The 11,993-nt window shown below is 48.6% G+C and overlaps 1 protein-coding gene across 1 annotated transcript; it reads right to left on the bottom strand.

Annotated features, from left to right (window-relative positions):
• Window positions 1-7,285: 7,285 nt before the first annotated feature.
• Window positions 7,286-11,582, bottom strand: MAGEL2 (MAGE family member L2). The gene has a single exon (XM_017515247.2). It carries the CDS (start codon window positions 11,443-11,445, stop codon window positions 7,729-7,731), a length of 3,717 nt encoding a protein of 1,238 aa, XP_017370736.1. The 5' UTR covers window positions 11,446-11,582; the 3' UTR covers window positions 7,286-7,728.
• Window positions 11,583-11,993: the final 411 nt, after the last annotated feature.

Here is an 11,993-nt window from a genome sequence, read left to right on the forward strand (position 1 = left end):
CGGGTGTTGAACGATGAGAGCACATGGACACAGGGAGGGGAGCACTACACACTGGGGTCAGTTGGGGGGAAATAGGGGAGGGACGGTGGGGGGTGGGGAGCTGGGGAGGGATAGCAGGGGGAGAAATGCCAGATGTAGGTGATGGGGAGGAAGGCAGCAAATCACACTGCCACGTATGTTCCTATCCAACAATTTTGCATGTTCTTCACATGTACCCCAAAACCTAAAATGCAATAAAATAAATAAATGGGAAAAAAATAAAAATAAATAAAAATAAAAAGTACACAAATAGGAAAGGAAGAAATAAAACTGTCTCTATTTGCAGACGACACAGTGGTCTGCAAAGAAAATCCCAAGGGATATATGAAAACTCCTAGAACTAATATATGAGTTCAGCAAGGTGCACACTACATGATCAACATACAAAATTCAACCATTTTGAGTTCTGAGTTGAATAGGTGGAAACTAAAATTTAAAATATAATACACAGCCGGGCACGGTGGCTCACCCCTGGAATCCCAGCACTTTGGGAGCCCAAGGTTAGTGGATCACCTGAAGACAGAAGTTCGAAACCAGTCTGGCCAATGTGGTGAAACCCCGTCTCTGCTAAAAATAAAAAAATTAGCTGGGTGTGGTGGCTGGCACCTGTAATCCCAGCTACTCAGAAGGCTGAGGCTGGAGAAACGCTAGAATCCAGGAGGCGGAGGTTGCAGTGAGCAGAGATCATGCCACTGCATTCCAGCCTGGGCGACAAAAGCAGAACTCCGTCTCAAATAAAAATGTAATATAATGTAATTTACAATCGCTCACAAAGAATGAAGTACTTATAAACCTAAGAATCATGTATAGGACATGTATGCTGAAAAATACAAAATGCTGATGAAAGAAACCAAAGAAGATCCAAATAAATGGAGCGATATACTGTGTTTATGGATTGGAAGACTCAGTGTAGTAAATGTCAGCTCTTTCCCACTTGACATACAAGTTTAACTCAATTCCTATCAAAAGTCCACCAAGACATTTTGTAGATGTATGCAAGCTTTTAAAAAAATTTATGTGAAAAATCAAAAGATCTAGAATAGCTAAACAATTTTGTAAAAAGAATATGAGAAGAATCCCTATACTCAATTTTAAGACTTCTTATATTACTACAATAGCCACAACAGTATGGAATCGGTGGGGGATATATCTATGTATATAATACACACGTCTATATGTACCTTTTAAATATCTGTGTTATCTTGCAATGGGACAAAATATAGAATTCAGAACCCAGAAATAGCCCACATAATAGGGCTAACTGAATTTTTACAAATGTGCAAAAGCAAATATTCAATGTTGAAAAGATAGTACTTTTAAGAAATGTTAAAATGTTAATAAAACTACTGGACATCCAAAGGCAAAAACAAAACACAAACGCACACCCACACAGCAAAGAAAGAACCTCAGCTAAACTTTACACCTTATTCAAAATTAGCCCAAAATCGATCACAGATTTAAATATAAAACATAAAACTCTTAAATTTTTATAAGAAAAAGTAACAGAACATCTTTGACACCTGGGATCTGATGAAAAGTACTTAGATGTATATGACACCATGAGCATGACCCATAAAAGAAAAACCAAATCAATCTATCAGACTTCATCGAAATTTAAAACTTTTGCTTGTGTGAAAGGCCCAGTTATGAAGACAAAAGCCACATTTGAGACAGGAAAATGCTTGCAAAATGCACTCATATCTGAATATAGAAATTACTCTCAAAGGACTCAGTGCAATCTCGGCTCAAATCTGGAATACAGAAATTACTCTCAAAGCCCAATACATTTTTTTAAAAAATTCACTTAGAGGCTAGGCATGGTGGCTCATGCCTATAATCCCAGCACTTTGGGAGGCCAAGGCAGGTGAATCACTTTAGGTCAGGAGTTTGAGATCAGCTTGGCCAACATGTTGAAACCCCATCTCTACTAAAAATATAAAAAATTAGCTGGGCTTGGTGATGTGCGCCTGTAATCCCAGCTACTTGGGTGGCTGAGGCATGAGAATCACTTGAACCCTGAAGGTGAGGTGGAGGTTGCAGTGAGCCAAGATGGCACCACTGCACTCCATCCTGGGTGAAAGAGCAAGACTTCATCTAAAAAAAATAAATTGCTTAGAAAAACTGAACAGTCATTTTGTCAATGAGGATATACAAATGAGAAACAAGCTGACAGAAAGATGTTCAACAACTCTAGACTTAAGAGGAATGTAAATTAAGACCACAATGCCATATCACTACACATTGATTAGGACAGCTGAATTAACAACAACAAAAACTATACCAATTGCTTGTGAGGATGCAGATAAATTTTTCTCCTACATTGCTGGTGGAAATGTAAAATATTACAGCCCTTCTGGAAAATAGTTTGAAAGGCTCTTTAAATAAGTAATCATAGACCTATCAGATGATATAGCAATTACGGCCACAGGCATTTGCCACAGACAAATGAAAGTGTATCCTTAGAAAAACTTGTGCACACGTTCCTAACAACTTTGCAGCAGCTAAAAAATGGAAACAGCCGATTCCATAAAACAGTAAATATTTTATTAGCATCAAAAAAGTGAATGATTGATACCCACAACAGGGCATGATGCTCAGTGAAAAGATGCCAGTTTCAAAGGTGTTATTGCTTTTAGGGCCCATGCTTGAAATTACAGTTATAGAGATGGAGAACAGAGTAGTGACTGCCAGAGGTTAAGGATGGAGGGAAAAGAGATGGACACAGCTATAAAAGGGTAGCATGAGAGACATCTTTGTGGTGGTGGAAGAGCGCTGTATCTTGATCACAGTGCTGGTTACACTATCTGCACATGTGATAAGATGGCATTGAGCTGAATGTACAGATGGTTCCATGTCCATGTCCTTGATATTGTACTCCAGCTATACAGGATATAAACACTGGGGGAAGCTAGATTAAGGGTATACGAGACTGACCTGCACAATTTTTGCAATTTCCTGTGAATCTATGATTATTTCAGGATAGAATGTTTTCGAGGCTGTCTCACGGAAGCTAACAAAACCAACATTTTGATTCCACAGCTTTGTGACCCCATCCCGTTGGCTGTTTCAGGGGAAGATTCTGAGCCATTACAGAGCAGCTCCAGGAAGTCTCCTGGGTCTAGAAAATGCTCTGTGGTGATTGCTGATGGACTGGATATCATCAGTCCTTCTGTTAACAGCAACTCACAAGCTGAGTTCACTCAGAAAAACGGACAGTGCAGAAAGCAAGTCTCATTTAGAGGTGAATGGGCAGCTTGCAGAGCCAGACCATTTGCACAAAGAAGGACATGTCCCTGACACAGCCAGGATGATTTATTTAATGTCATTAATAAGAATAGGAGGAAGCTGATAATGAAGAAGGCTCCTCATAAGTGTCATCTCTTAGAAAGAGGCAGATATAACTTTCAGAATCTCAACAGATTAGAGGATTGTACTACTGTGCTAGTACTGTTGTATATATCCCTTGGTAGAATTCACAATGAAACCCTTTAAGAGATTTGAAAGAACAAAATTGCTTGCACACAGGAAAATGTCGCTTGGGTCCTAAACATCAGGGACTTTTTCTCTTTAGTGCCCTCCTGGTGGCCGGCTCATGTTTTCAATTCAGAATTGGTGGAATTCTTGGAACTGTCCAGCAGAGGGACACCTGGCCTCTTTTGTAGATTTCTCTGTAGGTAAACCTGCTCTAACCAGTTGCTCCTTGACCCTCACGTGTGGAAGGTGAGCTGAGAGGTGCTGCACCTTACTCTGAGGAACACCGAGGGCCCTGAGATGCTTTACTCCGCATTGATTTCCTGGGCAGCCAAGGCGGAGGTTTGATTACGTGGTAGTACTGAAGGCAAAGACCATGAAAAAGGAAACTGCCAAGTTCAAGCAGGAAACCGTGACCACGGGGATGGAGAGGAGAAAAAACACTGAGTATACAAAGTGGCAAAACTGGCAAGACCTGGCAACAGATCAAATCGGGGAGAAAAAGATTCCCATGTTTCCAACCCCTGCAGCTAGGGGCAAGAGTGCAGGAATGCTCTTGTATCAAGTATCATGACTGTTGGTGCGAATTGCTGAGTTCTGGGAATGCCTATAACTCTGAGGGCAAATTAATAACGTGGGCTACAAGCCCAGATTACAGCAGCCACAGGGCCCTGGCACCTGAATCTAGAAAGTGCTCCATCAGTCAATAGCCGCCCTTAACTCTGGTTTGCTGACAAGGTTGATTCACCGGTGGCTTTGACAGACAACTGTTCCTTTTCTCTGTTGCTCTCAGGAGTAATATCTTTGAGTAAAATTATTCCAAAAGTCAGATCGTCTTCTTAAGACAAATGTCCTAAAATATTAACTCACTTATGGTTGAACACCCTATATAGGAGTACACTGAATTTTTCACTTTGAGAACTATTTTGCACTTTCTCTTCACTAGAAATCATATGGCTTCATGTGAAGTGGATTTTGCTGAGATCATTCATGGCTTTGAGGGGAGTGTGCTGGCACCGAGGTTTGAATTCTTCAGGCACAGATCGCAATGACTCTTCTCTACAGCCCATAATAGTGGATGCTGAGTCTTTGATTTTCTGTGTGTTGAAACAAGCTGTAAGTTGTTTTCTGAGGAAGGCTGTGGTTTTTTCAGCAGAAACTCACTGTACTCGCTTGACATTGTATGTTTATGTCGGGAAGGGGGTCATGCGCACACCCTGATAAATCTCCTACATGTTCATAAACAGCTTTCTCTATGAAGTCTTTGCCCCTTCTCTGCAGATTATTCTCATTCGACATATTCCCAAATGAAAAATTTCTAGGTAAAATAGTATTAATGTGTTAAAGCCTCTTGAAGACAGAGTTGGCCGCATTGATTTCTGGGCAAATTGTAATAATTTATAGTGTCACTGGTTGTGTATAACAGTTCCAGTTTCAAAACAATATCATCAACATTGGATGTTGAATGGGGTTTTAGTTTATTCTATGCCAATTTAATAAATGAAAACTAGAATACTGATTTAATATTTCTATCTTTAAATATTAGTGAGGTGTAGCGGATTCAACAGTTATTTGCAATTTTTTTTTCATGTGATACCTTTGCCTATTACAGGTTTGGGTTTTTTTTTCTCAATTTTGTTGTAAAAAAGATTTGTACTATGCTATCTACATTTTAGCACTTTCAAAGAAGTGGGATTTGAATTTGTTTCCACTGTTTTTTAACTTGTAGTTTCCTATATTCCCAGTCTTTGTCTGCTTTTCATTTTGGTGTTAGCTGTTCTTCCTTAAACTTTTCAGTTGAATATCTAACTAATTTAGTTTACTCATTGGTAATGAATAAATTTTTCATTATTGCAATTTATATCTCATTACAATATAAACAAATTCAGGTTTTCAGGCCTTGGCATTTTTAATGAAGGCCATTAGATGTATGTCATGTGTGAGAGTTAGGTTTGTAGCTGGGAAGTAAGCCTGTCTACCATGGAGCAGACCCAGGCCCCACCTTAAGCATGGCACCAAAGTCTGTGATGCTACTTTCCAAATTTTATTCCACAAAGAGCATCTTGCCCAAGCATTCTATGAGTTAATGGTCTGGAGAAAACTTTATAAGCAATCATAAATAAACACAAACAAGAAATACTAGATCAATATGCCAATTTATTGGCCTAGCTAAACGTCCTTTGGGGACCGTTCTCAGCTGGGACATTGCTGCATCCTTCAATGGACATTTGCTTTCTTGTAAAAATAACTAAACATTGCTTGTGGACAAATGTGAAGGACTCTCTGACCCAAGGAGTTTATAGAAAACTGTCTCCCAGTTTCTGACCACTTAGACAACTTGGGAAAGATCTGCAGTCTGGCAGGTTCCTGGGACAGGAATCAACGTCCTGGAAAGCTCAGCTCTGTGGTTGCTAGGAATAGAGTCTGCATCTGGTGGGTTCCTCTCCTAGTCAGCTTCCTAAGTGGCAGTGCTGCAGGACCAAGGGCAGAAATTGTTGCTTGAAGCACGGATCGGCCTTGAAAACAGATGCCACCTTGGCCTATAAGAGAAAATAAGGAATGTCTGGGCACAGATATAGATAAAATTATGGGCAAAAGTGGTGAAGCAAGGAGTAGTCACGATCCAAGTATACGCATGGTGTGTAGCTAGGAACCGTGGAGGGGGGGGTGCTGCTGCTGCTGAGGCAGCTGCGGTGGCACCGCTAGGTGGCGGGAGAATTCCACCATTGCCACTAACCTCATCTGGGACTTTGGCTTCCTAGAAGCGGGATATGGAGTTGAATTTCTTCCTTCTGTTAAGACAGTAGAGGGTAACAAGCAGGGCTGATACTCCTCTGTCCACATGAAGAGAGCATGACCTCAGGAATGTCCTTTTGTGTACACCAGCCTTGTGTGTGCTTGAATATCCTTCCTTAAAACACTCAGGCCAGGTCATTCCCTTGTCCCTTTCCTGCCTAGACCAGGCTCATATCCAAGGGCTGACCATGGTTGTTTAGCAACTTCAGGCATTGCTGGCTGACTTTCCCTATATGTTAGAATTGACCCTTCCTCACAGGACCTTCCCCTAGAATTCCACTTTGCTAGGAACCCCCCCACCACCGCCACCACCCTCCCCTAACCCAGCCACTACTGCCTGCAATCAGCAACGTTTCCAGTTCAATGAAACCTGTTTTATTCCTTTTCCCTGTTATAAGCCTGAGTATCTTGCAGGGAGCACATTTCCATCCTGTTAATGAAACCCAAATTTGAACTGCTGGACACCCCCCAGGGGCCATATGATTGACAAATGCCCTGTTGGCCAATTTCTCCATGCAGCAAGACCACCTGGTTATTTGTGGTCCCACAGGCAGCTGGCCCTCCTTCCCCACATACCTTAAGGACATTTCTGCTTCTAATAACAACGTTACCGGCTGGGCACTAATGTGTGTGCTTTAAATAATCTCCTGGAGCCTTATCTCTTCACCTACAAAGTAGGGAAAATAACGCTTCCTTTGAAAGAGTATTGTGAGGTTGGAATATGACCTCTTTCCTAATTCAGTAACACTGACTTGTGAAGCTTTATTTTGGTTTAATAGAAAGCTTATGTTTTACCACCCACTTAAATCACTGCATCTTTATAAAGATGAATGGAGCACTCCCCTTGGAAAACAATTTCAACACCGTGGTTTTTACTATGACTGAGAGTAGTCTTGGTATTCATGTCTATTCAGAGAATACGGCAAAACTTGGCTGGTACCATCTAGTGTAAAAATTAGAATAAAGACAAACACTTCTGTTATGCTGAAAGTATATTTATATATATAGATATAGATATTTACTTCTCTGTAGACAGTTTTTACTGATGAGTCATTTGAACATTCAAGTAACAACCGATTACAATGCAACATGAACTATACCAGAATGAGATGGATAGCTTCTCAATTCATTTCACAAAGCCAGCACAACACTGATACCAAAACATAACAATCAAAATACAAAACAAAGATTCACAGATCTCACTTAAAGTTACAGATGCCAAAATACAGAGTAGAACAGTAGCCGACTGAAATCAACACCACATGAAAAATGTACAAAGCTTTGGCAGATATGAAACCAGGTTGAAAGTCCAAACTTACACACATGGAACTGGAACATAAACACCAGAAACACAAATGTCCCCCCACCCTCTCAGGGGCCTCTGGCCAGGAAAACACAGGAACGAGATCTCTGCTACACTTATTAGCGGGGAGGGGGTCTGCTGGCAGGGTCATGGTCACTGTCACCAGTGTCAGGTTCATCCTCATCTGTGTCTTCCCACTCACACTCTGCTAGCGCTTCAAGGTAATGGAATGGCCAGGACTGTGGATCTTTCTTATGGAGCTTGGCCAAAAACCTCAGGACAAGCATCTTGCTGGTTTCCAGGAATGCTCGAGGGCCCCAGAGGAATTCATACTCTGCAGGCTCAGTGTAGGGGATTCGCCTGTACTCTAGGTACTTCTCCCTGACAAACACTTCAGTGATGAGCTTCTTCATATTTCCAAAGAGACCATTTGTCTCCCGGACATCAAACCCTAACTTAAACAGAAAATGAAAGATCAGATCCTCCCTGACACAATTGCCTTTCATAAAGATGAGGCTCAAGACCACCATCAGGAGGCCGAATTTGGGCCTGTCTAAATAGGATGCCACCAAATCCCCTATAGGGTAGCTCAGCTTGTTGATGACAATGTAAGCGTGGCTTTTGGTATCAATTTCTTTCAACCGATAACCAAAGGCACGCTCCAGCTTACTGTTGGCACGGTTGATGATATCCAAGCACTCATCTTTATACTCTCGGATGATGACTTTCACCATCTCTGAGCGCTGGACAGGCACCTTGGCTTGGTCCTTGACTAAGAGGAACTGCACCAGTGCATTTGCCCTCTCATCCAAGGGAGACAAGGGCCGTGCCTCCACCTTGGAATCATGCTGGGTGGCACTGGATCCCGGAGAGACACTTGGGACCTCAGACACAATCAAGGGCAGAGGGCTCCCTGAGCCTTCAGAGAAACCCAGGGCCCTGGAGGTGCTTGGGCCCTCCCAGGCACTCAGGGCCCAGGATGTGCTGGGCCCTTCCCAGCCACTCAGCATCCTGGAGGTGCTAGAGCCCTCCCAGCCACTCAGGCCACGGGGGGTGTTTGGGCGCTCCCAGTCACCCAAGACCTGGACAGGACTTTGGACCTCCCAGTCACTCAGATTCTCCCAGGGCCTTGGGCCCTGCCAGTCATGAAAGGGCAGCGTGTGTCCACGGCTGTTCTCTTCGGCTTCCAGATGCTTCTTCTTTCGGGTGGCCTTGCCGGAGCGGCGTGGCGGCTCAATGGAGGTCTTGGAGGCCTCTTGAGTGGTGGCAGCTGCCTGGGGGGCAGCTGCTGTCGCCATCAGGAGAGTGGGCACTGCCTGGGATGCCTTTGAGGCATTCATGTTGGGCTGTGGGACCCATGGAACTGCAGGCAGGGCCTCTACACAGGCAAAGGGATCCTGCAGCGCATATGGCAGTGACTTTGGGGTCTCGGAGGCAGCAGAGGGGCCTTTAAAGGAATTCAGAGAAGCAGGCTGAAACTGGGAGGTAGCTGGGAAGACCCTTGAAGAGGCAGCAAAGGTCTCCGGGGCGGCAGGAAGGCTTTTCCAGGAGCCTGGCGGGTGTGCTCGGGCAGCTGACACTGCCTTGGGAGCACAGAAGGTGGCAGCAAAGATCATGCGATCCTTTGAAGGGGCCCTGCGCTCCTTCGAGGAGGTCCTGCGCTCTTTAGAGGAGCCCCTTCGGTCTATAGAAGAGGCCCTGCATTCTCCTGATGGAGTCATCAATGATTTAGCGCAGCCCGGGGGAAAATTTGACGCCGCTACTGGGGCTCCTGGCTGGGCCTGCAAGACCGCAGGCGGGGCCTGCCAGGGGGGCTGGATGGGCAGTGTGGGCAGCTCGGCTTGCGGACCCGAGGCCTGCGCCTGCTGCGGGGGTAGCTGGATTTGCACAGCCTTTTGGGAGGGGGGGCCTCCCTGAAAGGGCTGCTCCAGCTGGACCATGGGGGGGGGCTGCCTCTGGGCCTCCTGGGCAGGCAGGGGCTGCCAAAAGTGAGTGGGAGCCTTCGGGGCCTGCCAGGCCAGTGCCTGGGTCTGCTGCACCTCCTGGTACTCCATCGACGTCGGCATCTCGTGCGGCACCGGGGGCTGACCCTTGGGGGCCTGCCAGATAATGGATGGGCAGGGCACAGCCTGCGGAGCAGACAGCGGGGCAGACAGGGGGGCAGGCAGCGGGGCAGACAGCGGGGCAGACAGCGGGGCCGGCAGCACAGGCTGGGGCACCTGCGGGCCAGCGGGCGGCGCCGCGGGTACCTGCGTAGCAGGTGGGGCCGTAGGCACCTGCGGCGCCGCCTGCACCTGCGGGGCCGGCAGCCTAGCCTGCGGGGCCTGCCGCAGTGGAGGTGGGGGTGGCAAAGGCTGCCAGAGAGGTGGTTGGGTGGCCATGACCTGTGGGGCGGGTCGGATGGGCGGTGGCGCCTGGCGAATCAGCGGTGGGGCCTGGCGGATCACAGGTGGGGCCTGGCGGATCACAGGTGGGGCCTGGCGGATCACCGGTGGGGCCTGGCGTATCACCGGTGGGGCCTGGCGGATCACCGGTGGGGCCTGGCGGATCACCGGTGGGGCCTGACGGATCACCGGTGGGGCCTGGCGCACCGGTAGTGGGCCAGGGCGGATGGGTGGTGGGCTGGGGCGGATGGGCGGGGGCCCCTGGCGCATGGGAGGCGGCGCCTGCCAGGCAATCGCTGGTGCCTGCCAGGTGACCTGCGTGGTCTGCCAGGTCAGGGGGGTGGCCTGCCAGCCTTGCGGCGTGGCCTGCCATCCTGGCGAAGTGGCCTGCCAGCCCGGGGGTGTGGCCAGCTGCGCCGGGGGTGCCTGTGGGACCTGGGGAACCTGGGGAACCTGCGGAGGAGCCCTTATGACTTGAGACTGGATTTGCAGGATCAGAGGCTGACCCTGCGGGGCCCAAGAAGCCATCGGCTGTGCAGGTGGGGCTGCTGGCTGCACCATCGGTGCTCCTGAAGCTGGAGGCTGGGTCATCGGAGCTCTCACACCTGGAGGATGAATCATCAGGACTCCTGGACCTGGAGGCTTGGGCATCGGTGCTCCTGAAGGCGGAGGCTGGGTCATCACGGCTGCTGGAGGCGGCTGAGCCATCGGGGCTCCCGGAGGAGCAGGCTGGACCATCAGGACTCCCGGAGTCAGAGGCTGGGCCATCAGGACTCCCGGAGCTGGTGGCTGGGCCATCGGTGTCCCCGGAGGGGGAGGATGAGCCATCGGTGTCCCCGGAGGGGGAGGATGAGCCATCGGTGTCCCCGGAGGGGGAGGATGAGCCATTGGTGTCCCCGGAGGGGGAGGATGAGCCATTGGTGTCCCCGGAGGGGGAGGATGCACCATCGGGGTCCCCGGAGGAGGAGGATGGGGCATCGGGGTCCCCGGAGGAGGAGGATGGGACATTGGGGTCCCCGGAGGAGGAGGGTGGGCAATGGGGGCTCCAGGAGCTGAAGGATGCACCATCAGGACTCCCGGGGTCGGAGGCTGGGCCATCGGGGCTCCCGGAGGCGGAGGATGCACCATCAGGACCCCGGGAGTTGGAGGCTTCCCCATCGGGCCCCCCAGCGGGGGAGCCGGGACTATCGGGCCCCCTAGGGCAGGAGGCTGGACCATCGGAGCCACTGGGGCAGGCAGCTGGCCCGGTGGGGCCTCCCAGGCAGGCTGAGGTGCCTGCCAAGCGGCCAGTGAAGCCTGCAAGTCAATTGGAGGTGGATCCCAGGGGACCGGCGGAGCCCGGGAGGAAGCGGGCGGGGCCCGCATCAGAACCGTAGGGCGGCTATAGACAGGCGGCTTCGGGGCCTCCGCCGGAGGACTCGAGTCACCCAGATTCTTACTTAGCTGCGACATGTCCCTTTGCTGACAGCTGGTGGGTCTTTTCCTCGGACAGCTGCTGGGCCTTTTCCTCCAGAGAGAAGAGAATGCCTACGTGGCCGTTCAGAGGCTCCCTCCCGGCTGAATGCTGAATAGGAAGTGAGTGTCGTTCGCTCCGCAGCTTTCCGCAGTAAGAAGGAGGGGGGAAGGGGGCTCAATCCCGCCCCTTCCCCGCCCCCGACCACCACAAGTGGATATTGCACAGGGGCGTCTACCGGAGTCCTGACTGACACAGGATCCCTGCTCGCTCTGTCCAGCCCCCAGATGCAGACCAGTCAAACTCCACATGGATGAGTTTTCACAGGGGAGTGACAGGAACCGGTCCATGTTTTAGAAAAATCACTGTACTGCAGTGTGGAGTGGGAAGAGACCACTGGAAACATGGAAAGTATCCAAGACGGGGGAGATGGTGTGGTCTGAGCTCAGAAGTGAGGCGCAGAATTAAAAAAAAGTGGATTTGCATAAGAGAGTTTTAGGAGCGATAGCAGACAGATACCTGTATTATAATTGAATAAAGGAGTCAA

This window comes from Cebus imitator, unplaced genomic scaffold (genome assembly GCF_001604975.1).
Source record: "Cebus imitator isolate Cc_AM_T3 unplaced genomic scaffold, Cebus_imitator-1.0 Scaffold544, whole genome shotgun sequence".
Classification (NCBI taxonomy): domain Eukaryota; kingdom Metazoa; phylum Chordata; class Mammalia; order Primates; family Cebidae; genus Cebus; species Cebus imitator.